Here is a 27,708-nt window from a genome sequence, read left to right as displayed (position 1 = left end):
AGTTCTTGGAACAGGTTTGTATATAGCCCTTTTAGGGTACACAGCTCCAGGTTGTTAATTTATTATGAATGAGCTCTGGCTCAGGATTTGTAAATGTAAATCTTGGGATATTCAGCTCTTTCTGATTCATGATATGGAGGAGTTCAGACTCCAGATTTGTATGTTAACATAATCAAAATGATATAGAGCACCAGGTTGTTACCAATAAGGAGCTCTGGCACCAGGTTTGTATAAACCCATGGAATGTACATTGATTACTTAGAGGAGCCCCAGGTTTGTATAGTCAACCAATATGTACAGAATAAGTTATAATAGCATATGTTTATTCTATCATCTGAAAATAAATACATTAAGTTACACTTTATATATATTTTAATGAATTTCAGATAGTTTCATTTCAAGCAAAAATCATCCCTCTTGAATGTAAACATATTTTATTTATGAATTTGCCATGTGTGAATATTAGTTCATGTTTTCAAAAACAAGAATGTGGTACACAAGTGTATAATTATACACAAGTAAATGCTATAACATTTATATTGATCTCGCTATATTCTGAAGTATGCAGCTTGTTAGGTCATCAACTGGTATAGAATGAAAACTATTATTTTAGGGGGATGAAGAGAAACGATTGAGCAATCAAACAATACCTTGTATGGATCGTAGTTTTGCTAATAATTTACCAGATAATGAGGTATAGGAGAATACCAGTCATTATCCTACTGATTTAATATCATATACTTTTAAATGGCTACAGAAATAAATATATTTTATTCTATTTTTAATTCATTAAGAAGTTTTTACCTTTTTGTGGTAATGACTGTTTGGTGACTGTTTTGTATTAGATAATATTTCTGTATCTATTTATAGCACTGTGATTCATCTAATTATCACAAGATTTGTATTAACTGATCACCAATTCCCAAATTTTATTTCTTTATTGGATTTGATATAAGAAAAACATATAACATAAAAAAAATTAAAAAAAATATTTAAATGTGTATGATTAGATAAAATCACTTGTGCATTAAATCATATATGTATTGAAATATTTGAAATATTATGAGAATATTCTTCATTGTCAATTTTGATGTGATCTGAATTTTAAAATTTAAGAAAAGGATTGAGAAATTATAGAGAATAAAAATTTGGGGATAGTTTGAATTAAATCACTTTTAACACACAGGGTGATGAAGAGAAATCCCAAGGCCTGACACCCATGCCAATGATGGACAGAGATAAGAAAGACGAACTTCCACACTTAGAGGTATTCATAATCACTTTTATCAGTTTTAGTCGTATAATCAATGATCATCTATATTTACAATATTTGTCCATATGTAATCCTCTAGATTATTTAATGTCCTTGAAAAAAAATAATTAGACAGATTCTCAGAAAACACAATGAATTGTGAACTTTTATGCCCCATTTCTGGTCTGTGTGTCTGTTCGCTCGTTCATTCGTCCATTTGTCCTCCTTCAGGTTAAAGTTTTGGTTAAAGTTTTTGGTCAAGGTAGTTTTTGATGAAGTTGAAGTCCAATCAACTTGAAACTTTGTATACATTGATATGGGAAGATGTGGTGTGAGTGTCAATGAGACAACTCTCCATCCAAATAACAATTTATAAGAGTAAACCATTATAAGTCAATGTACGGCCTTCAACATGGAGCCTTGGCTCACACCAAACAAAAAGCTATAAAGAGCCCCAAAATTACTAATGTAAAACCATTCAAATTGGAAAACCAACGGTCTAATATATATAAAAAAAAAGAGAAACGAGAAACATGTATAAATAACATAAACAAACGACAACTACTGTACATCAGATTCCTGATTTAGGACAGGTGCAAAGATATGTTCCTTAAGATGTGATCTTTCTAATTTTAATGCCAAATTAGAGTTTTTATTCCATTTTCATGGTCCACTGAACATAGAAAATGAAAATGCGGATGGGGCATCTGTGTATTCTTGTTATAGCAGAGTTTCTGTTGAGTTTGTTAATTGTGTGCCTTGCAATCCCTTTTATATAGATATAGGAAGATGTGGTGTGAGTGCCAATGTCTTGAAATAAGGTTTTTCATTAAGATATTTTTGAAATTAACTTTAAATTCACCTGGAAAACAAGAGAACAACCTCTAAGAAAATTGCCAGCTCTCAACTTCTAATACTAATTCTATAGACTTACTAACATACATTACATTCCTGTTACTCTAATTTATTTTTTGTTCTTGCTTTCTAATAATTGTTTTCTGGCCTTCTAAATGTTGTTTGTTCTTGCTTTCTAACAATTGTTTTCTGGCCTTCTAAATGTTGTTTGTTCTTGCTTTCTAATAATTGTTTTCTGGCCAGATTCTAAATGTTGTTTGTTCTTGCTTTCTAATAATTGTTTTCTGGCCTTCTAAATGTTGTTTGTTCTTGCTTTCTAATAATTGTTTTCTGGACTTCTAAATGTTGTTTGTTCTTGCTTTCTAATAATTGTTTTCTGGCCTTCTAAATGTTGTTTGTTCTTGCTTTCTAATAATTGTTTTCTGGCCTTCTAAATGTTTTTTGTTCTTGCTTTCTAATAATTGTTTTCTGGCCTTCTAAATGTTGTTTGTTCTTGCTTTCTAATAATTGTTTTCTGGCCTTCTAAATGTTTTTTGTTCTTGCTTTCTAATAATTGTTTTCTGGCCTTCTAAATGTTTTTTGTTCTTGCTTTCTAATAATTGTTTTCTGGCCTTCTAAATGTTGTTTGTTCTTGCTTTCTAATAATTGTTTTCTGGCCTTCTAAATGTTTTTTGTTCTTGCTTTCTAATAATTGTTTTCTGGCCTTCTAAATGTTGTTTGTTCTTGCTTTCTAATAATTGTTTTCTGGCCTTCTAAATGTTTTTTGTTCTTGCTTTCTAATAATTGTTTTCTGGCCTTCTAAATGTTTTTTGTTCTTGCTTTCTAATAATTGTTTTCTGGCCTTCTAAATGTTGTTTGTTCTTGCTTTCTAATAATTGTTTTCTGGACTTCTAAATGTTGTTTGTTCTTGCTTTCTAATAATTGTTTTCTGGACTTCTAAATGTTGTTTGTTCTTGCTTTCTAATAATTGTTTTCTGGCCTTCTAAATGTTGTTTGTTCTTGCTTTCTAATAATTGTTTTCTGGCCTTCTAAATGTTGTTTGTTCTTGCTTTCTAATAATTGTTTTCTGGCCTTCTAAATGTTGTTTGTTCTTGCTTTCTAATAATTGTATTCTGGCCTTCTAAATGTTGTTTGTTCTTGCTTTCTAATAATTGTTTTCTGGCCTTCTAAATGTTGTTTGTTCTTGCTTTCTAATAATTGTTTTCTGGCCTTCTAAATGTTGTTTGTTCTTGCTTTCTAATAATTGTTTTCTGGCCTTCTAAATGTTGTTTGTTCTTGCTTTCTAATAATTGTTTTCTGGCCTTCTAAATGTTGTTTGTTCTTGCTTTCTAATAATTGTATTCTGGCCTTCTAAATGTTGTTTGTTCTTGCTTTCTAATAATTGTATTCTGGCCTTCTAAATGTTGTTTGTTCTTGCTTTCTAATAATTGTATTCTGGCCTTCTAAATGTTGTTTGTTCTTGCTTTCTAATAATTGTTTTCTGGCCTTCTAAATGTTGTTTGTTCTTGCTTTCTAATAATTGTTTTCTGGCCTTCTAAATGTTGTTTGTTCTTGCTTTCTAATAATTGTTTTCTGGCCTTCTAAATGTTGTTTGTTCTTGCTTTCTAATAATTGTTTTCTGGCCTTCTAAATGTTGTTTGTTCTTGCTTTCTAATAATTGTATTCTGGCCTTCTAAATGTTGTTTGTTCTTGCTTTCTAATAATTGTATTCTGGCCTTCTAAATGTTGTTTAGAGTGTACCTAATGAGTGTTATTGCAGAAACTTGTCACAACATTATTGCTTTTTAAAAATAACATTCACAATCACATTTAGTTTGATGTATGTAAATTTTTACTTCAATGTGTTCTTTGAATTACATTTTCGAAGTGATGTATATTGTAATGTCTAAGATTTCATTAATTTTTTACTGCATTTTAATTTTTGGATAAAGAAAAAATGTAACAAGCCAAAAACTCTTGAAAGAAATAATAAAATAATGATATTGATTATTTTTTATCAAAAGTTAACAGTTTAGTTTTAACTTATATGTTTTGTGACTTCAATCTTCATTTAGTTGAGAACATGATTCATCTTCATCAACTGCATAGCTTTGAACTATTAATTGTTATTGATATAGTCTTGGTCGTGTTCATGGTTAACTTTTTCTAAGAAACTATAAACATAAGATCAGCAATATTTGATGCATGGAACCAACAACAATGACTGAACTACTCCCTCCTGACTTGGGACAGGCATATAAAGATCTATAAAGAATGTGGCTGGATCAAACATGTTTGGTAGCTCAATCCTCGTAACCATGGACAGTAATGTAATAGCACAACATAAGAACAAACTATCAAAATCAGCTGAAAAGTTTGAAACTCACCATATCAATACAAAGCAAAAAAACATGATACAAATACACAGAGTTGATATGACAGGGTACTGTAAAACAACTTATTTTCACAGATAATTTATTTCATGTTGAGCCCTTTCTAGGCCAACTTTGCTACGATTTAATTTCAAGATTTTCAAATACAATGTACATTTGATGTAGTTAGTTAAAGAAAGATCCAAATTTTAAGATATCATGAACTATATATATTTGCTTTATTTTTCTTCTCTGAAAATCCCAAAAATAAATCCCTCCTTTTAATTAGTTGGTTGACAGTATTTATACATTCCTCATCCCTAACAACAAAAAAAGAAACAAAATTAAGTACAGATCTGAGAGTACTCAAGTTACTGGCAGCTAATTCAAAGCCAACAACAAATAATAAAAAAATCAACTACCCGGTATCTAATTAAAATATCAATCAGTACACATCTAACTTTCAATGGATTAAGTGTAAAAACATCAGTCTATCTGACAGGGTTCATCTGACCTTGACCTCATTTATTAGGTGTATTCATGAACATTAGATTTTTAAGGTAAGGACCAGTTCCCTCCAATCATTTGTTTGTATAAACATTGATTTATGTGTTTTCTGTTTTAACAGGTTGGGTTCCTGGTTGGTATTTGTTTACCATGTTATGAACTGATGGCTCAGGTTTTACCAAATACCAAACCTATGGTGGATGGTGCTGTGTAAGTATAGTGTTATGTAATGGACTCAAGCAATTGCTGATGGAATTTACAATGAGAATATAAAAAAAGAAGATGTGTTATGATTGCCAATGAGACAACTCTGCACAAGAGACCAAATGACACAGAAATTAACAACTACTAGGTCACTGTACAGCCTTCAACAATGAACAAAGCCCATACCACATAGTCCGCTATAAAAGGCCTTGGCATGCCTATTCAGATACAGTAGACAAGATTATAAAAGCCTTAGTATTGATGAACCTTAGTATAGCTGAAGCATTTACCTTATTATAATTGAGCCCACTCTAAAAATGGGGGCTATAATGCATTTACCTTTCCAGTTTGTCCGTCTGTTTGTCTGACGAATATTATGTCACACTTTCCTCATGTAATATTTTAAAAACAGAGTGACTGTATATTCTGGCAAAAAATCTTGAATATATATATGATAAACACACATACAAGAATAAGATTAAAACTATTGCAATAAAACTAAAAAATGTATAGGTCTACAATATATTTAAGTTCTGATTGCATTTTTTTTAAGGATTTATAAATGTGCATTGTCTGTTTCAAAATGTATACTATGTTCATTATCACTAGACTAGTATATATTTGTTTAGGGGCCAGCTGAAGGACACTTCCAGGTGCAGGAATTTCTTGTTACATTGAAGACCTGTTGGTGACCTTCTGCTGTTGTTTTTTTCTATGGTCGGATTGTTGTCTCTTTGATACATTCCCCATTTCCATTCTCAATTTTATTATAATTTTGATTTGAAGACTGATATTAATCATCTGTTTACAGGTCTAATTTGAAAAAATGGAAATACCTCGCCGAAAATAAACTGACAGTAGATCAACTTCCTCCTGAACAGTGCGTCAAACAATTGGAATATAAAACTAGTGAAAACAAACAAGACTCCTCAAAAACAAATAAACAAACAGAAGAAGATGACTCAGACATACAAAACAAAGTTGACGCTAATGCAGAGAACAAAGATGAACTTACAGAAGAAAGCAAAATGGAATCAGTGGAAGAAAACAAAAATAAGTCTATAGAGAATCCATCTGAGAAAGGGAGCTTACTCACAGACGTTAGATCTGAATCATCTGTGTTGGTTCATAGTGATAACGATAATAATTTAACTGAACGGGACAACACATAATAAATCATCCACGTTTACAGTTCTAAAGTGCTCATTCATCTGTTCTATATATAGTATGTGCCATTGTACTGGTCAACAGTCATCATGTGATATTTATTTTTTATGCCCAACTTCGGTAGATTGGGGTGTAATGTTTTCTGGCCTATTCATCTGTCTGTCTTGTATCATTAAAGTTTTTGGTTAAGGTCTATCATGAAGTTGTGGTCACACATCACCTTGAGACTATTATGAACATATGTCAATAATAATGTTTAAAAAATAACTTGAGAGTCTTATTTCATGGTTCACTGAACATAGAAATGTGAGAGTGTGAATCAAATTCCTTCTCTGGATAAAGTTTTTGATTTACCATCAATGAGTAACTTTTGGCACTTGTTCCTTGTGAGGCAAGGTTTTCCAATTCTATGCCACATTATGATTTTGACGGTATTTACCATTTACTAATCATTGGCACTTGATGGTGTAGGCAGGGCATAGAGACGCATATTCTTGTTTATATTTCATTATGGAAAGCCATTTATCAAACAATAGAAAAACACATTTTTGATAAAAATCCTTATATTTATATTTTAAGAAAGTTTATGGCTTTCTTGATTTAAGGTCTTGTCAACAGTTTAACTCTCATATAAAAAAACATTATATAAATGGTCTAATATTAAGAGAAGAGATTGAAGTTTTATCTTTCGTGCACAGTGGACATGATTACATTGGTGCAAACAAGCCGTGAGGTTTTGTGTATGTTACTTCCATTATTGGTATTGTCCTAGTGTACTCACATGTATGTAAGTTAGTGTAAAGTATTGTCATAGTGTACACACATGTATGTAAGTTTGTGTAAAAGTAGCATTATTTATACATTATTGATATAGAATTGTTAGAGATCTCCAAACAACATAATCCAGTCATGCCAAAAACAATACATGTAGGTGTGTCTTCAGTTTATATAAGCAGAATTATTTTTTATTAACTGATCACCAATAACATTTGTTTACTCATGTTTTATTACCTTTCCCACATTTTTTTAAGAAATTGATTAAAAGAGTTAATAAAAAAAATACTGGTATATTGTTAATTCTCATTTATCAGTTTATTCTTTAATGAGAAGCAGAAATATTTTCTGAAAATTGAACAGAGCTTTTATTTTGAAAACAGTTACAAAAATTATAGTTAATTCAATTATTTTAAGCATTGTGTTATTTTATTGAATAAGCTTAATTTTATATTGTTAGGTAGAAAAACAGCTTGTATATTGGTTCATTATTTATTCTTAAACATTTTATAAATTATTCCCTAGAAATTTTTAGTTGTGCTTATATTTGGAGATATAATGTAAAGACAGACATTTTGGGTACCCTGTAAAGAGATAGATTGTTTATTGTTTTTTTCATTAAGAGTCTGTTGCTATATGTTTTTATTTGCTTCTTCGAAACGCAAAAAAATACTCAACTTTACTTTGAATTTTTAAATAAGTGATAGACTGATCATATGATTTATTTATTTATTTTCTTTGAATTGTTTATTTATAATTACTGTATAATTCATTGTAAGATTTTTATGTGTAGAATTGATATTATTTCCCTAAAAGTATATTATTTAGTAAAATCATACAATTATTAAATTTATGAACACACTGTTGATCTTCTTGGTAAATTGTTCTAAAAGTTTCATTTTAAACTGAACATAATTCCATGATAAACTAAATTTAAATCCAAGTGATAATCATCATCCCACCATGATAGATTTCTTGAACATGCTTTTTGGTTTATTCCAAAATATGAAAATTCAAAATTACAATAATTTAATATGACCATATTAATAAATGCTCTCACAAATTCTGGCAAAATTTTGTTTCCATGGTAGTACCATTAACATGTTTTAATGTTTGTAACAGAAAAACTAGTTGTTTTACATAAATTATAATAGTTAACTCTCCTTTTAATGTTGGTTCAGTAATAGCTTTCATATCGGTACTCCAGCCGCTATAATGCACTGGTCAGTTGTTTTAAGTGGACATATTTGTACAATGTATATTATACAGTATTTTATTGTAGATCAAAAGGAATAATATATTGATAATATTGATATTGTGATATTGTTATTCATTAAATTATTATTTTATACTATGTGTCTCTTACTTAATCTCAGTGAAAATTCTTACCTAAAGAAACAGACTTTACTTTTGTTTCTACGTTTACTTTTCTACATTGGCTAGAGGTTTAGGGGAGGGTTGAGATCTCATAAACATGTTTTACCCCTCCACATTTTGGTGCCTGTCCCAAGTCAGGAGCCTATGGTCTTTGTTAGTCTTGTATTATTTTAATTTTAGATTCTTGTGTACAATTTGGAAATTAGTATGATGTTCATTATCACTGAACTAGTATATATTTGTTTAGGGGCCAGCTGAAGGACGCCTCCGGGTGCGGAAATTTCTCGTTACATTGAAGACCTATTGGTGACCTTCTGCTGTTGTTTTTTCTATGGTCGGGTTGTTGTCTCTTTGATACATTCCCCATTTCCATTCTCAATTTTATTTCTGTTAATTTACATAGCACAGTAGTTTATCTAATACAGATATTTAATACAGGAGACCATTAGTGACTACGGCTGACCTGCATTAGTTAGTTTCTTGATTAAAGTAATACATGTATTACAACATCCTTTCAAATTAATTATTTTGAAAATGGATACTACATATGAAGGAAAAGTGAAACCTAAATTTTGTCAGCTAGGAATTCAACAATTGGAGGTAACAATCCTTGGTGTTCTGTCTCATTCAATGTGTCCATAGTTTCTATGTATTCTGTAAAACTCTGTGTGATGGATAACATGTCCTGATTGGTGTCTCTTGAAACATGTCCTTAACAATCAGTAACACTGAAAGATTCATCTAATATGTTCCTCATAATCATTGCCTTCAGTGACCACATCAGTATGACTATCCGTCTCATGTAAGATGTCCTCAGTTTCCTGTACATTTCTTTAGGTTTCAATGAAACTAAATTGTTTATGTAAAATGTCTTGTAGTACATTCATGGTGTTCAGTAACACTAATTGTCATGATGCACATCCTCGGTGTTCAGTAACACTAACTGCCATGTAGTTTGTCCTCAGTGTTCAGTAACCCTAAGTGGCATATATCACATCCTCTGTGTTCAGTCACACTTAGTAAAATTGAGAATGGAAATGGGGAATGTGTCAAAGAGACAACAACCCGACCCATCCTCAGTGTTCAGTAACACTAACTGTCATGTGTCACATCCTCAGTGTTCTGTCACATTAAGTGTAATGTTTTCCATCCTCAGTGTTCAGTAACACTAAGCGTCATGAAAAACATCCTCTGTGTTCAGTCACACTTAGTAAAATTGAGAATGGAAATGGGGAATGTGTCAAAGAGACAACAACCCGACCCATCCTCAGTGTTCAGAAACACGAAGTGTCATGTATCACATCCTCAGTGTTCTGTCACACTAAGTGTAATGTTTTCCATCCTCAGTGTTCAGTAACACTAAGTGTCATGAAACACATCCTCAGTGTTCAGTAACATTAAGTGTCATGTATTACATTCCAGTGTTCAGTAACATGAAGTGTCATGTATCACATCCTCAGTGTTCTGTCACACTAAGTGTCACGTGTTCTATCCTCTGTTCAGTAACACTAAGTGTCATGTGTCACACCCTCAGTGTTCAATAACACGAAGTGTCATGTATCACATCCTCAGTGTTCTGTTACAATAAGTGTCATGTATTACATCCTCTGTGTTCTGTCACAATAAGTGTCATGTATTACATCCTATTTGTTCAGTAACACTAAGTGTCATGTATCACATCCTTGGTGTTCAGTAACATTTAATTGTCATTTATCAAATCATCCATGTTCAGCAACACTAAGTGTCATGTATCCCATCCTCAGTGTTCAATAACGCTAAGTGTCATGAAACACATCCTCAGTGTTCAGTAACATTAAGTGTCATGTTTCACATTTTAGTGTTCAGTTACACAACGTGGTATGTATCACATCCTCGGTGTTCAGTTACACTAAGTGTCATGTATCACATCTTCAGTGTTCTGTCAACATTCAGTGTCATGTATCACATCCTCTGTGTTCAGTTACACAAAGTGTCATGTATAAAATCATCGGTGTTCAGTAACACTATGTGTCATTCATCACATCGTCAGTGTTCAGTAACACTAAGTGTCATGTACCCAGGTCCCTTGTATCCCATCCTCATTTACACTAAGTGTCACGTACCACATCCTCAGTGTTCAGTAACACCTAGTGTCATGTATTACATCATCAGTGTTCAGTAACACTAAGTGTCATGTGTATCCCATCCTCATTTACACTAAGTGTCATGTACCACATCCTCAGTGTTTAGTAACACTAAGTGTCATGTTATACATCCCTAGTGTTCAGAACCATTTAATTTCTCATTTATCATGTCTCATTGGTTTTTTTCTCAGTTCTTCAAGTTAGTCTTATGTCCTTAGTCAGCGTTGAATATTTAATGTATAAAGTAAAACGTCCTGATTAAACAGTTACAATTCTTGTCTACTGTAAAACGTCCTGATTAAACAGTTACACTTCTTGTCTAATGTATCAGGTCTTAATTGAGCTTTTAAACTAGGTTGAAGCTATTTGTTGTTTTATTACACTTAATGTCTGAAGGAACAGTTACTTTGGTGTTATGTTTCACTGATGGTCTTTAGGAACAGTCACTAGGTGTTAGGTTCTGCAACGCATGGCTAGTGTACGTATCTGTAACACCGAAGGTCTGAGAGAATATTTGCTTAGTGTTCTGTAACACTGAATGTATTTGAGAACAGTTGTTTGATGTTTTGTTTTACTTTTTGTCTTAGGGGGAATTTTCGCGGTGTTCTGTCACAAAGATTGTCTTGGTCATGTTTTAGTGGATTATTTGAGAAAAAGGGCCACCTTCCTAATACTTTTGATCAATATCCCATATCATAGCTGCATGATTAGACCGTGACAAAACAAAAAGAATCTTGTTACTCGAAGCAAGCAAATGTGTGAAATATGATAGACAGTGTCTTTGTTAAAAGTGATGACTATTTCTCTTTTGAAATCAGTATTTAATTGTATACTCTTTTTACGTGGGATATAGTGTTTATTGTATCCTAAGTTGTCTGATAATTTCCTTTCACACGCAACTTTAATTGATTTTAAATCGTTTTATTTGTATAAGTTTAACAAAGGATATTATAGATTACATATTTAAAGCGACCCTGAATTTGATGTCATTATGCCATTTTAAGTAATTAATATAAACTAATATAAAGGGTTTATGCTGATCTGAGGATTACAAGTCTACTAATATTCTTCTTTGTTCAATACACAAATTCTTACAATACACGTTTTTTTTGTCGTCAGATCTTTATATACTAGTATGACCTTTTTCAGGTAAAAACAGGTATTTGGTTTCGGATATAAACCATTTTTAAGATCGAAACTACAACGATATTATCGGGAAAATCTCTATAGAACAAAAACATGTCTATATGTGATGACTGATATGTTGCTAATGTTTGATGGAAAACACCCCTAATGTCAAATTCGAGCTAAATATATAATGTATAAATAAGAAATAGTATACATAGACATATAAAGGTGCTTTGTGTCTTGTTTTAAATAGATCCATTGTATAAAACACTAAATATCGGATCATATTTACGTTTAAAATCATCAATATAGGTTTATCCTCGGTCTTTTCAGTTCATCTTCCATACCTAGAATTTGTCTGTACGTTGCATGATATAAACCATTTTGAGTCTGAGAGTTATGAGGACAGAGGGGATAATTTGATGAAGGGTTACTCCCTTTTATTCCACAGCAATATACAAATAAGTTGTGTTATGATTACCAATGAGACAACTATCCACCAATTCAAAAGTTCAGCAATTACGGGCGACCGTACATGAAAAATGTGACTTTTTTTTACGAGAAATCTAACGGCTTAATTCCCCTTAACTTGAACATTGGTGTGACAATGCAATACAGAAGTAAACTGTACAAATCAGTTGCAATTCGCTCAAGATTAGAAGATCGGTTCATCAGTTGAATCAATATTAAATAAAACCTAATTTTAAAATATTTAATTTTATGTATTATTACATAATTAAGCAATATGTCTTGTGTTCATAATGCCATTTTTGCCGTGTAAGACGTAACTACAATAACTTACCATACAAATATAAACGGGGAAAAAAATAAAACTACTGAATGAATTACGATGAAATTCGAACATGTGGTATATAATATGATCATATGCATGGTGTGAAGCGGTTACGATAAATATCATGTCAGTTCGCATTCTAGTGGCTATTTTCGAAATTTCATACAGCTCACGGTAAGATCTGAAAATTCGAGTTTACAAAAATGAAAGCAAACACTGCGATATTACAATATTTTCACATAAGTCATAGAAAAGGTTCGCCACCTCTCCATGCAAATGTAATTTTATTGAATTTTACGAACACATATCTATTTCTAACATAGTCTCTCTCATTTTATTTTTTTAAAGGGTTTTCCGTGTCTCCCTTAAATGTTACCATAGAGCCATTTTTAAAGATTTTCAGTACCATGATAATTTAGGCTATTTTAAATTTGTGACAGACAAATGAACCATGAAAACAAATGTTACTACTGAAATGCCATGCCATAATACAAGATGTACAGAGTGTTTTCTATGACCAAATAATACAGTAGTATTAATCAACAAAGTCTGCAAATAAAACTTTAATAAGGTAATCACAATACTAAAATAATACTTTAAAGTTTACAAAAAATAAACTTATCTTCGCATAATTATTTTAAGAAATAATTTGTTAAATTTTACACTTCACTAAATCATTTATATATAAACAGATCATTCAAATAATATTTATCGCTTCATTTCTTTTAACAAAACAGGAAGGAGATCAAAGCAACTGGAGTGCTAGGGATTGTAATAAGTAAGCGGAAATCAAATCAAAAGCGAATCATTTTAAAAGTGCTCTTATTCAACCCATTATATGTCTGCAAAATATCTGAATAGCCTATTTGGTTACTAAAATGAATTTATTATATTACTAACATGGAATACAGCCTCACTCTACTGACTTGCTTTGTTATGTCACTGAGCTTTAGAATTAAAAGAAAATACAGTCTTCCTTCTAACAGTAGTTTTAACTTGTGATTACCTGTAAATAAAGTAAAGGACGAATGGTAATATTCTTGTATAAATATTGATAGTCCAAAGATCCGAGAAGTGGGGGTATTAAAATAATACAATAGTCTGGGTGGGTGCGAATCATTTGGACAACTTGACATTTATAAGAACGAAATCTAAAGAAACATTGTTTTCATTTATTTAAAATGCATTGAAAGTCACAAAGATTAAGGACCGGTAGATTAAGGACTGTCTTCAGCCTGCATTATAGAGTAAGTATAAAAAAGAAGATGTGCTTATCCCGCTGCAAATGTTTGCACCTGTCCTAAGTTAGGAATCTGATGTACAGTAGTTGTCGTTTGTTTATGTAATATATACGTGTTTCTCGTTTCTCGTTTTGTTTATATAGATTAGACCGTTGGTTTTCCCGTTTGAATGGTTTTACACTAGTAATTTTGGGGCCCTTTATAGCTTGTTGTTCGGTGTGAGCCAAGGCTCCGTGTTGAAGGCCGTACTTTAACCTATAATGGTTTAATTTTTAAATTGTTATTTGGATGGAGAGTTGTCTCATTGGCACTCACACCACATCTTCCTATATCTATTATGAGACAACTGTCCACAAGAGACCAAAATAACACAGAAATTAACAACTATAGGTCACCGTACGGCCTTCAACAATGAGCAAAGACCATATCGCATAGCATAGTCCGCTATAAAAGGCCCCGAAATGACAATGTAAAACACTTCAAACGAGAAAACTAACGGCTTTATTTATGTACAAAAAAAATAAACTTGTTAGTGGGATTCCACCCCCCCCCCTTTTTTCCCCTAACCTGGGACAGTGGTATAACAGTACAACATAAGAACGAACTATAAAAATCAGTTGAAAAAGGCTTAACTCATCAGATGGACAAAAAATCAAGTTGACGTGGCAGGGTACTTGTACATTCCAACTACAAAGTGACACTAGGAGCATGTACTTGTTCACTGAATACCTCCTAGTTTTCCACTGAATACCTCCTAGTTTTCCACTGAATACCTCCTAGTTTTCCACTGAATACCTCCTAGTTTTCCAAGAATTTCATCGTTCATTTGATAAGATGAGTGTAGTTTGTTGTCGCTTGTTATTGATATTGGATAAATATAAGAAAATCGAAATGCGCTAAGGCATTTTTTTCAAATATACATCGAGGTAATCAAATTTTGAAATTTTGCTGAAAAGGATATTTTCGGACTAAAAACGGTCATGCCACCTCCCCTTTATTGCAGGTATGCAGCACAGGAAGATGTGTGACTTGTCTGAAAATGCACAATACATTTTATAAAAGTTACAAATATGAAGAGTGGTACAGACCATCACAACAAGGGGTGAAAGATACCAAATGGACACTCAAACTCATCATTCGACTATAAACTGACAACGTCATGGTTAAAAAGAAAGACAAAAACCTACCAACAACACAGCATTGAAAAAACTTAAAACTGAGCAACACGAAATCCATCAAAATCTAGGGTCATTTCATGTGCTCTGGGAGGGTAAACTGCAGATCCTGCTCTCATATGTAGCATCTGTTATAGCTGCGATTTAGCTGTAGTTGCTGAAGAAATGAGACTAACATTCCCGGACTTCTACACGCATGAACGAGAAAATTGTATGTATGCGGCAAACATAAAATATATACGACACAAACAAGTTTGGAATTGAAGTTGCTTATTGAAATATGCGATCGACATATATATATTGGACGGATACAAGATCTATACAAACATAGTCTCATATATTGATCAGTGAATCAACCTATACGACACAGAATACTGGCAATATACATTAAATTCAATTGAGTTTGTAGAGTATGAAAAATTTACTATTAAATCTTTTTCGTAAATAGAACCTAATAGCTCACGAGTGTCTTTTTAATGCATTGACTATCTTTCAATCTTAATGTTTTTATTATTATTTGACTGACAGAAATATTTACCAAAAAACATTCAAATTCTAGTTTGTTGCATGATTTTGATATTTGTTGCTGAATTCCTTCTTTTTTTCTCGTCTTTAGATTTGGTTCAAGTAATATGCGTATTATTTATTCACTTATTTCTAATTGTTTAAATCATTCATTTCTATAGTACGTATTTGAGATATTTGGACCTTTTTTGCCTGTGGAAGATAATAAAAATTTGCAATTGTACAGCCTGAATTTTGTATCATCATATTGCAGAAAATCATATGGTGATATTTTTCAGTTTACCTGCGTATTGTTTTCAAATGTCTTTACTATATACCTACTTAACACTTGATCTTTGTATTGGTCAAAGTGATAAAGTCGTTAAACTGGTTTATTCACCCAAAACGGATCAATTGTCAATCAATTATAAACATTTAATCTGATTAACCTCTAGTGGTCGTCTTTTGTCATGCGGTAATTCATATCTAATAAATTGTATGAATATTAGTGTCTTCGTAGGGCTTCAGCGAAAAACAAGAATAACTACTTTGTTACTTTAAGTAATAATATTATAAAACATGACATGATAAAATTTTGACTTTGATGCTTATAATACTTAAATAAAATATAATCTCCCTCGGTCTTTGACTAGTTATCTTTTAAACAACACACACACTCGCTCCGGAAAGGATTCACATTTGCACCATTAAAGTGTGGACACTGATAAATGACAGTTATAAATACAAAGTGTTTAATGAATGGCGTCGGGTGCCTGATGACCCAGTTCTTGAACTCCTGTTATCTTCCTGTTGCTGAGGAGTTTGTTTTGGCTTATATTTATCCTTATGTTTAGACAGTTTGGTTTTTCTCTGTAATGTTGCTTCACTGACTATACGATGAATTTCTTTGGAACCTGAGCCACTTGATGAGTCTGTTGGACGAGGATTGTCTATGATTTGAGGAGCAGAGTCTGAGCGAGAGAACCGTCGGGGCGGAGGAACTGGAGGAGGCGAGTCCTCCTTGGTACGATCTGTTTGAGGTTTACTCTCTATTCGGACGTATGTTGGTGATGATCCAGTGTTTGTACTATCATACATAGTCGTTGGTTTATATTTACTATTGTTATATCCTGGTTTACCTTTGTCGATCATAGCGAGACGAGACCGGAAGTCATCAAGAGGTTCATAAGCAGGCTCCTCAAAGTAGCTCTCCTCGTCAGATTCATAAGTAAATTTGCTCTTCGGTGGCAGTTTTCCTTCCCTGAGATATTGGTAGAGATCATCCACTTCCTCGTGGAGAATATCTTCTCGACTACTGGCTCGTTTAAGTTTATTCCCGTTTTTATTTTCTATAGGTGGTTTGGTTTGTCCAGAAAAGATATTCGCTAAAGAGTGAGTTCTATTTTTCTTCACAGATTCCGGGACGGATATAATAAGATGAATTGTATTGTTATAATTAGCAACCATTTTGTTGCATTTTGTTATCATATCTTGACAAGGCACTGTCATAGAGATATTAGACATGTTTCTGGCTGTCACTAGTTTGAAGGGAACGTCTGTTGGAACTGGTGTAATCCTAATTTCTCCCTTATCGATGGGGCACATAAAGGCTGTTTCATCCGTGTATGCCCAATCAAATCGCGTTAATCCTGTGAAACGGTTTTTGTCAACTTTTGGCCAAACCCCCTGCACAAGTTTTACAGTCATAGGAAGTCTAAATCGACTGAGTATATCTCTTATGGTAAAGACACCGGCAACATCATTAGGTCCTGCTATAGGCGTGAATAATCCTCTTTGATCAAAGCTTAAAAATAATGTATTGTTTCTCGAATCTGTGCACTTTAAAAACTTCAACCGCTCCCCAGAGGAAGTCGTTGTGGTAATTTCTCCTGATAATATTAACTGTTCGCCTGCAGGTATTATATTTGAATTGTCAGAAGTTAATTTACCTTCACTATTTGCTAAGAAGCCTTTAACATTTTGGCGAACTAGACATTTATTTGGCAATTCTTTGGCAAGTTTCTGAACAGTTTCAATGGGTCTGGATGACCTACCGTCTTCTGAGAGTATTTCAAACCACCCTTTGTATGATATAGGTATAGAGAGTCGTTGGTCCAATGGCACTATGCGACACAGTCCGTCTTTCGTTTCATATCTTTGAACACTATGTGCTAGAACTTTTACTCCAGTTTTAATCGAATGTACAAATACTTCTTGATGCAGTTTTCTTAAAGGAATTTTTGAAACTCCTAAATTACTAAACTGTCCTTTTATAACTTTAGCCACAACGGGTGTGTCGGATTTCATTACCAAGTTCTTAAGTTGTATTTGTTCACTATTCCATTCTGGGATCACAGTACTATACAATTCCCTCCCGTTCGCCATGATCATTGTGTATCAACTGTCGACATGTCAATTCCAATATTATGATTACCTGTGTTTACCTGTACAGGCTAATTATCATACCTGTTGGACGAGTTTAAAATCAGTCATATGTTGACTCACAATACAAATCAACCATTACTATAGGAAGTTCAATGAACATTTTTATTATAGCAGTTTTTAAAGTTTAGAATGTGGAAAAAATTGCCATCAATAAGTGATTGTCATAACCGTTTGATTTATTAAAGATTACGAAAACTTAAATAAAATTTCATTGAACAAAACATCATTTCCTTTCCCACACTAAAAAGGGGGTTTCCTTCACAAATTTATAAATCGATCTATTATATATGAAAATGCGTCGAAGTTCCCGAAAAACTTAAGTTATAAACAACGTAAATAAGAGCGCATAAATATGAGTTTTACTGATTTTTCGGGCAACCATAAAGTTTTTTTTATAAAAATTTATAATATTCAGCAAGGATTTGTATACAAATCCTTGTACTCAGTAACACGAATTGATATTTACGAGTCTCTAAAATAATCATCATATTGTCGTTCTCACATTATCCAAGAAATTACTAGTACATGTACTAAAATCCATGGAGCGACTAAGCATCATATTATGATGGTACGAATCTATCATTATGGACATAAGTGAATGAATGAATTTTAATTCTCATTAACTACAAATTACAGAGAATATATATATATAACCAATTACATTAAATATTAATATAGTAAGGCCCTTAGTTTTCTCGTTTGAACTGTTCTACACTGTCTTTTCGGGTGCGGTAGTTTTAATATCGCTACATTGAAGACCCATTGGTGGCATTCGGCTGTTGTCTGCTCTATGGTCGGGTTGTTGTCGCTTTGACACATTCCCAATATTATTGATATGAGTTTTGTGTATTGTGTAGAAGTCTTATAACATTTGGTTGAGGCTTGTAACTTAAGTTAGAGAACAGAAACGAAAACGACATCAATTTTGTAAACAGGCATAACTATAAAACGGTAAAAGTGACAACACTGAAATTCTAAAATGATCTGAATTTGTAGTAATACGCATTGTGGACAAGTTTCATAACATTTAGTCAGGAGGCAAATAAAGTTAGAGAACGGAAAACAACTTCAGGACGTACGGACGGACGTACAGACGAACAAGGGCATACCTGCCAACTGTCACTATTTGCGGGGGATTTCCCCCATGGAGGCTCCCAAATTGAATATTTTATATAGCAATTATGTGCACAATTTTTCCAAAACAATTAATTTTACAATGAATTGAGGCTTGTAAAGGTATGAAGAAGCCAAAAAACAACATTACACTGTATTTGAAGGCCCCTTTGAAGTTTTTTAGGAGTATGGCAGCCATCTTGCACACAAAACCCCCATGGGCATTTTGAAAACTTGGCAGGTATGCAAGGGTAAAACTTATTGCCCCTCAGCTTAGGCGTGGGCCTAAGTTATAGAATACAGAAATGAAGGATCCACCATCATGACCCTCATAAGTAACCAACCATTCATCTTGGGAAGGGGGCATAAAAGACTAAATTGTCAGTTACATTTAAAAAAAAATATAATTTTTGTCATTAGATAATATAAAACCATTTTTAACCACCTTATTGGAAAAAAAATTGGCAAGTAATTAAGAATCAAACAGTAATCTAAAACAGCCCTTCCTCCAAAAGAAAAAAAGAATCAGCATGTAAAAAAGATTCCAGGACCAGAAGATAAATAATAAGTTCCAGCTGTATACAGAATAATGATGTAATCAAAATAGTTAAAAGTTTCCTACTCCATCAACTAGAAGGAAAATGTCATCAATCCTATAAGTCAATCATTTGTACATGGGATTATAATACATTTTACATACTGTTTTCTATACAAAGTGTCAATTAAAGGGAAATAATTAGCATCCTTAATAGTATGTCAGAATTTATCATTGATTCAATGACAGATGTTTTGGTGAATTATTAAAAATAATGAGAATGAAAAACATGTTATTTACAGTTATCACTCAACTATCAAGTCATTACCTCTATATTCTATAGTCATGGATTAATTCAATTTATGGGTAATAAAATGTATGTTTTTGAGCCTATTTGTTAATAACCTATAAATGAATGACCTTTATTGGATAGGAAGTCTGATGGCATAGAGAAGATGATCTTGTAAATCAATACCTTAAATTACTGGGAAATCCTACAAACTTAATGATTTGTCAATTAGTTTAATGTCTAATGCCATTTATGCTATTTCTGGAACATATTAAACATGATGTCATGGAAACTCAAGAAAACAAAGAACTGTTTACTGTTGTAAGGAATTATATTTGTGATGGTGCTATGAGCTGAAACAAACACATCAACCATGACGACTGAAAACATCTGCTGGTTCCAGCAGAGACATATATATATTTATACTGCAGCCTATATCTACCAAATATTGTTATCATATTGATATTTCCTGCAATTTCATTTTCATGCAGTGTCACTTTTCTTCACCGTTTGGGAAACATTATAAGAGATGGAAATGCATTTTATATTTTGTATAAATATTTTCATAACTATAATATACGCTTATTTTCTTATCGGGCCTTTTATAGCTGACTTAAAAATGGGGTATGGGCTTTGCTCTTTGTTGAAGGCCGTACGGTGACCTATAGTTGTTAATGTTTGTGTCATTTTGGTCTTTTGTGGATAGTTGTCTCATTGGCAATCATACCACATCTTCTTTTTTTATATTATATTCGGTCAATGTCAGAAAAATATCAACTTTCTTGCATTGTGCACTAAACAGTTGAAGGGCTAGGTAAACCTAGTGTATCCCCAGTTCCTAAGCCTCATACAAAAAGTTGATATTTATCTGACATTGACCTTATATTGGACATATGTCTCTGGTTCTAGCTATGAGATTTAGTTTTTTATTATTGCATATCTCAGAAAATGTGCATATTTTATTTTCTCTTTATCTAATAACATTGTACATTCTTGGGTCCCAACTGCTGGATTCACAAAATATAAAAACACAATCATTGTGACAAAATCATGAAACTTTCTAAGACCTTCTATATATCTTATCAGGGAATAGTATACTAACAACATATTATAATCCAGGATTTATAAAATGATTTTTTAGCATGAAGATTTCTCAATATATAAAAGGGGAGATAATTCATGTGCTTTGCATTATCATGATTTCTTGTTAAGTTTTCCTGGGAAATGGTCAAAATAAAAAAAAATTAAATAACTGATTCATAAATAAATTCAAAACCTTGAATCCTTATAACTACTAAATCATGTACAATAGCCAAATCAACAAGTATGTAGTCTATGAAACACCCCTTTCTCATTTTTTTTAAATTTTGAAAATAATCTGTTCTCAGTGTCCGCCCTTTTTTTTTTATAAGTTTGCTCTGTAGTAACTTTTGTATGGCTTCCTAAAACTCAAAACATTTACATGGCTTCATTATTAAGGGCCTGATAAAAATAGGCTTCATATACAATTTTTGATATTTTATCTCTTTTATCTTACAAACTATAAAAAGGATAGGTTTAAATAACAATATAAATACCAATATATGATTGTTATTCTTTAATGTAAGAATGTCGGTTATTGTTGTTAAAACAAGGTCATGTAAATGTTTTCTTTGTCATCTGCCAAGGATAATCTTTGATTGATTCAGAATAAAGACATTGGGTTCGTGTGAGAAAAAACAACAAAGTTTGATCCTTTTTAAAACACTCATAGAAAGAATTAAAATCTTTACAAAACTGTAACACTTTAAAATGTATGTGTGAGTAATTCACAAACAAAACAATGCCTCCCTCCTACACACCATCAGCTACTTATAGTTATGTACTTTATAATCAGGTCAATGCTTATTTTCAAAATAAAAATATAAAGCAATAATAATTGTATGATTTTTTGCCAAATATTGAGTCATCATAAATGATCAGAATAAATGGGATTAAAATCTAAATTGATCTAATCACTTTGCAGGTGGGTAGAAAATTTAAAAAGTACTTAGCAATGACTACAAGGTTATCGATGTGTAGGAGACACAAATATTTTACTTTTCTATATTGCATTAAAATTTGTTTGAACATTAATATTTTTAATGACCCATTAAGTTTTAAAGAAATTATTTTTTAACTTAATATACCTACACTTGGGATAATTATACATGATATACATGTAAAGCTTCAATAGCTTAACGTTTAAAAAAAATCCTTTTGAGATAATTTAAAACCAGAAATATTATTGATCTGTATGTATTTCCTACATCTAGCAATGTATAGTACAGGGGATCGTTTCCTGTCTGGTAGATCTGTACATATTCTGAGATGTAAAGCTTACATATACATATTGCTTTTATTCAAATTAACAAATATTGTGTAATAACAGACTTATATACTCCGTGGAGTTCATTACTTTAGCTATTGTGTAAACAGATTTACTCAACTACTGTTCATATAAAGTTGTCGTCAAAATATTTACATCTTTGAAAAAATAACTATATTAAAATTTATTAGAAGTATTGTTAGTATCGGTTTTAATTTCATGATCAGACAATAATATAAAAGTTTTACATGAAAACACATGCTTAAATCTGAAATAAGTTTCTATAAATAAAATCTAAATTGTTAACACTTTTGGCTGCCATTAGACGTTAAAATATTGGATCTCTGGGAGTATCAATGACTTTTAAAACATAGAAAACTCATAAATTCATAATAACAAAACAACTTTAAAAGCACAAATTACTAGTAATAATATAATCAACCAAGTTTTTGAAATACTGCATACTTCAGTCATACAAAACTGGCCTTGCAGATCAGATGAAATTTCACCATAATGATTTTTATTTAGAGATACTTTTTAAACATAACTAGACTTTTAAAATAATTACATAATTACTATACAATCATCTAGGATATCAACATTAACACAGTAAAATAGCCATAAAGTTACAATCCAGGGAAAAAGCAACAAAAGATAATTGTGATAATGATATGGTATACCCAGGGGATATTGTTTCACTAAATTATCTGATATGTTTTATATTATAGACTAGACATAGTTATCAACACAATTAAACAAAACATCAGTTACATAAAGGTGATAAATAATCAGTCTGAAAAACTACCCCCTCCCCCTTCTACGGGTGCAGAGGGTGAGATGAAAATCTGTCTGCATCTATACATAAGATTCCAATTTCACTTTTATAAATAAACTGCTAAGCCCCATTTGACTTATGGTCATTTTGATACAAAAAACATGTCTTACAACATTAAGATGTAAAGATATATGTGACCTTAAATATTCCAGCATCAATTGGATGATCATGTATTCCAGCAGGTTTTTCAGAGGGCTAGATAAAGCTTTGCCTTCTATTCCTTTACACAGGTGACAGGAGGCGAGATAAATTTCTGTCCTCATTTTTACCTGCAGGTTTTCAAAAGGCTGGGATCAAGCTCTGCCTTCTATCGATAAATTGCTACACAATTCCTTCCTGCAGAGGGCGAGATAAAACCTTATCCCCATCCTGAACCACAAGTGGCATAATACTATGGCCTGATTGCCTCCTACAGGGGTCAGAGATTGGGATAAAACTCAGCACCATCTTCCTCTGCAGGTGGCAGAGGCAAAATAAGACCAGCTTTTTCCAACATTTTAAGGTGTCAGTTTGGGTGACTATGCCATAGAAAGGGTTTTATAGTTTATTGAAAAACGTAAGTTATAATTCATTCCAGCAACCTGATCATATTTATTTTTATAATTAGTTTTTGTAATTGGTTACTTCTGTAAATCAGTTAATGCAGGATGTTACAAGTCATTGGATAACTACCTAGTGTACCTTCAGTTACAAGTCATTGGATAACTACCTAGTGTACCTTCAGTTACAAGTCATTGGATAACTACCTAGTGTACCTTCAGTTACAAGTCATTGGATAACTACCTAGTGTACCTTCAGTTACAAGTCATTGGATAACTACCTAGTGTACCTTCAGTTACAAGTCATTGGATAACTACCTAGTGTACCTTCAGTTACAAGTCATTGGATAACTACATAGTGTACCTTCAGTTACAAGTCATGCAGTGTAACTTCTGTAATATAATACTGATCACATGGTGTGTTATACTATCATTATAAACTACTGCACACTGACTAATAGACCCCGAGTATACTACTAAAACCCTGAATATGACTATACTATTCAGTGGCAGATCCAGAAATTTTCAGAAGAGGGTGTGCACTGACTGCCTATTATAAAGAGGGGGCACACTCCAGTCAGTTATTCCCTATATAATCAACCAAATTTTCCCCACAAATGTATGGGGCGGGGCATGCTCTATCCCCCCTACATTTGCCTCTGCTATTTCTATACTACATCAGGATTTTATACACATTGTTCTGTTCTTTTATTTCAACCAGGAAAACATCACATGACTTATTTGATCTAGATGTAATACAGAGGTTACAGTCGATTAATAATAATTCAAAATATATAATTTATTGTTTTTAATTTCTATGAATGAATGATGTATGTTTATTACAATCAAAATAAAATAAAGATATTTCACATTGTAAAATACAATGATTTATGATCAAAATGATTATTGGTATGTCATCAAAGAAGGTCACGATTGATATTGCAAATTAAAAATTCAAAACAATGTGAGATGAACATTAACATATATATCATTAAAATGTAACTTGTAGTATATCACATGTACTCTCAAGGAAAAACCTTATTTATTGAAAAAAATTTAACCCAATTGTTTTAGTAAATATTCTGTAAAATTATCTATACTATATTACAATAAAAGTAATTTATATATGCTGCCACTCAATTCTTATTTTCAACAATTCTTAAACTGAAAAGCACCACTTTAAAATTGGTGAGCAAGGTTTTCAAAATGTGTGCACACTACTTTTAATCTAGTGGACATGACTTTTAACCCCTAAAATGGAGTGTGAATAACCATCATAGTGCCAGTTAGAGTTGAAATTAAAAATATTTAAGAGTTAAAATTATTAGTTAAAGGGATATCAGGGATTTCTACCTCATTTCAATTTTATCTTCCATTTCTTGAATGCAACCAATTATATTTTTCCTACATTATCAAAAGCAAACCTTTTTTAACAAACAGTCTTCAACCAGATTCTCCGCAGGGCGTAGCTTTATACGACCGCAGAGGTTGAACCCTGAACGGTTGGGGCAAGTATGGACACAACATTCAAGCTGGATTCCGCTCTAAATTTGGATTGTGATTAAATAGTTGACACAGCATAGGTTTCTGACACAGAATGAATGTATTCAAATGAACTTAAAATTTTTGTTTTCTCTTAGAGCAATTCACTATGCTGTTGAATATTAATCCTCTCAAAAAAATGTTTGAAGAAATTTTCTTTTTATTTATGAAATTTCAAATGAGAAAAATTGAACCCAATTTTTTAATCACATCCCCCTTTCCCTTATTCCAAAACTAATTTCAATTAAAATATTCTAATGGAGTTTGCAACAATTACTACTCATTTAAATACATCATAAAATATTAAGATGTAAAAAAACTGCTTGTTATCACTGAATGGTAAAGATTATTTAAATTTATCAGTTGGTAGTAAAAAGTGAATATACATTGTATATTGTATATAACAAAGATTTAAGTTGATTCTGGACAAAGAAAGATAACTCCAATTAAAAAAAATTCTTGCAGATATTTCTTGCTTACTATACTGGACAAAGAAAGATAACTCTTAATTAAAAAAATAATTTGCTATTTCACAATATTGTGAAATTAGATATTTCTTGCCTTTGCACAATACTGTGCAATTGAAAAGACTTGCTATTGCACAATACTTAATATAATAATTTTAGATCCTGATTTGGACCAACTTGAAAACTGGGCCCATAATCAAAAATCTAAGTACATGTTTAGATTCAGCATATCAAAGAGGCCCAAGAATTTAATTTTTGTTAAAATCAAACTTAGTTTAATTTTGGACCCTTTGCATTTTAATTTAGACCAATTTTAAAACTGGACCAAAAATTAAGAATCTACATACACAGTTAGATTTGGCATATCAAAGAACCCCAATTATTCAATTTTTGATGAAATCAAACAATGTTTAATTTTGGACCTCGATTTGGGCCAACTTGAAAACTGGGCCAATAATCAAAAATCTAAGTACATTTTTAGATTCAGCATATCAAAGAACCCCAAGGTTTCAATTTTTGTTAAAATCAAACTAAGTTTAATTTTGGACCCTTTGGACCTTAATGTAGACCAATTTGAAAACGGGACCAAAAATTAAGAATCTACATACACAGTTAGATTCGGCATATTAAAGAACCCCAATTATTCAATTTTGATGAAATCAAACAAAGTTTAATTTTGGACCCTTTGGGCCCCTTTTTCCTTAACTGTTGGGACCAAAACTCCCAAAATCAATACCAACCTTCTTTTTATAGTCATAAACCTTGTGTTTAAATTTCATAGATTTCTATTTACTTATACTAACGCTATGGTGCGAAAACCAAGAAAAATGCTTATTTGGGTCCCTTTTTGGCCCCTAATTCCTAAACTGTTGGGACCTCAACTCCCAAAATCAATGCCAACCTTCCTTTTGTGGTCATAAACATTGTGTTTAAATTTCATTGATTTTTATTTACTTTAACTAAAGTTATTGTGCGAAAACCAAGAATAATGCTTATTTGGGCCCTTTTTTGGCCCCTAATTCCTAAACTGTTGAAACCAAAACTCCCAAAATCAATCCCAACCTTTCTTTTGTGGTCATAAACCTTGTGTCAAAATTTCATAGATTTCTATTAACTTAAACTAAAGTTATAGTGCGAAAACCAAGAAAATGCTTATTTGGGCCCTTTTTGGCCCCTAATTCCTAAAATGTTGGGACCAAAACTCCCAAAATCAATACCAGCCTTTCTTTTATGGTCATAAACCTTGTGTTAAAATTTCATAGATTTCTATTCACTTTTACTAAAGTTAGAGTGCGAAAACTAAAAGTATTCGGACGACGACGACGACGACGCCAACGTGATAGCAATATACGACGAAAATTTTTTCAAAATTTGCGGTCGTATAAAAAGTAAACATTTTTTGTTTATACATACAGCCTTCAAAAGTGAGCTTGTTTCTATGTCTAAACCGTCCAAAATACTGTTTCAATCTATTCCCTATTGTGCATACAAATACAGTTTGACTCATAACTTCTTCTTGACATTCATTGTTTAACTCATAACTTCTTCTTGACATTCATTGTTTAACTCATAACTTCTACTTGACATTTGACTCAGTTTGAGTCAGCTGAAATCTATATATAACTTGTCATTTGTAAGAGTTTCCTTTCCTCTTTGAATTTTATGCCGATCAACCAAGTTTTCTCGCTCAGCATAACTTACTAAAATGATTTGTTCTTTATTTTTGTTCTTGTCATGTTTACCAAACATCAGGTCCGAGTACACAGTTATCGTCCTTTGATTTTCGTTGTCCACGAATATAGTCCTTAGTGTGGACAGTGTGTTACTTGTCAATTTTTGTTATACCCCTTCCAAATTTATTTCTCCATGTTTTATGACTCATATAGCAAGTTGGGGGGTCAAATGACACTGTAAAAAAAACTGGGTCATAAATATTAATGTAAAGTAGTGATAAGGTCCAGCTGAAAAAGGTCAAAAATTAGCACTTCGTAAGCTGTCAAAAGATTGCAAGACACCCTTAACACAAAATTGTCCATATTTTGAGTTAGAGCTGATGAAGTTTTCTATAATTTTGATATAATATGTCCCAAAAGTAGTACAACACACTGTAAAAATATTATTGAGAAAGCGCAGGTGGGATTTTTT

The 27,708-nt window shown here is 32.0% G+C and overlaps 2 protein-coding genes across 13 annotated transcripts in view; one reads left to right on the top strand and one right to left on the bottom strand.

The window, feature by feature from the left end:
• The window catches only part of LOC134697203 (probable 3',5'-cyclic phosphodiesterase pde-5), an 87,435-nt gene extending 80,564 nt beyond the window's left edge, over positions 1-6,871 (top strand). For all 12 annotated transcript variants that reach the window (XM_063559319.1, XM_063559309.1, XM_063559347.1 and 9 more), the window contains 3 exons: positions 1,187-1,267; positions 5,087-5,175; positions 5,981-6,871. In XM_063559319.1, the coding sequence (XP_063415389.1) occupies positions 1,187-1,267; positions 5,087-5,175; positions 5,981-6,341 (531 nt within the window). In that variant the 3' untranslated portion in view covers positions 6,342-6,871. The remainder of the gene's footprint in view (positions 1-1,186; positions 1,268-5,086; positions 5,176-5,980) is intronic.
• Positions 6,872-15,996: 9,125 nt separating this feature from the next.
• LOC134697197 (uncharacterized) lies at positions 15,997-17,913 on the bottom strand. The gene has a single exon (XM_063559294.1). The coding sequence runs from the start codon at positions 17,840-17,842 to the stop codon at positions 16,187-16,189; it is 1,656 nt and encodes a 551-aa protein (XP_063415364.1). The 5' UTR covers positions 17,843-17,913; the 3' UTR covers positions 15,997-16,186.
• Between the last annotated feature and the right edge of the window lie 9,795 nt (positions 17,914-27,708).

This window comes from Mytilus trossulus, chromosome 1 (genome assembly GCF_036588685.1).
Source record: "Mytilus trossulus isolate FHL-02 chromosome 1, PNRI_Mtr1.1.1.hap1, whole genome shotgun sequence".
NCBI classification, from domain to species: Eukaryota; Metazoa; Mollusca; class Bivalvia; order Mytilida; family Mytilidae; genus Mytilus; species Mytilus trossulus.
This window is presented reverse-complemented; position numbering and strand designations above follow the sequence as displayed.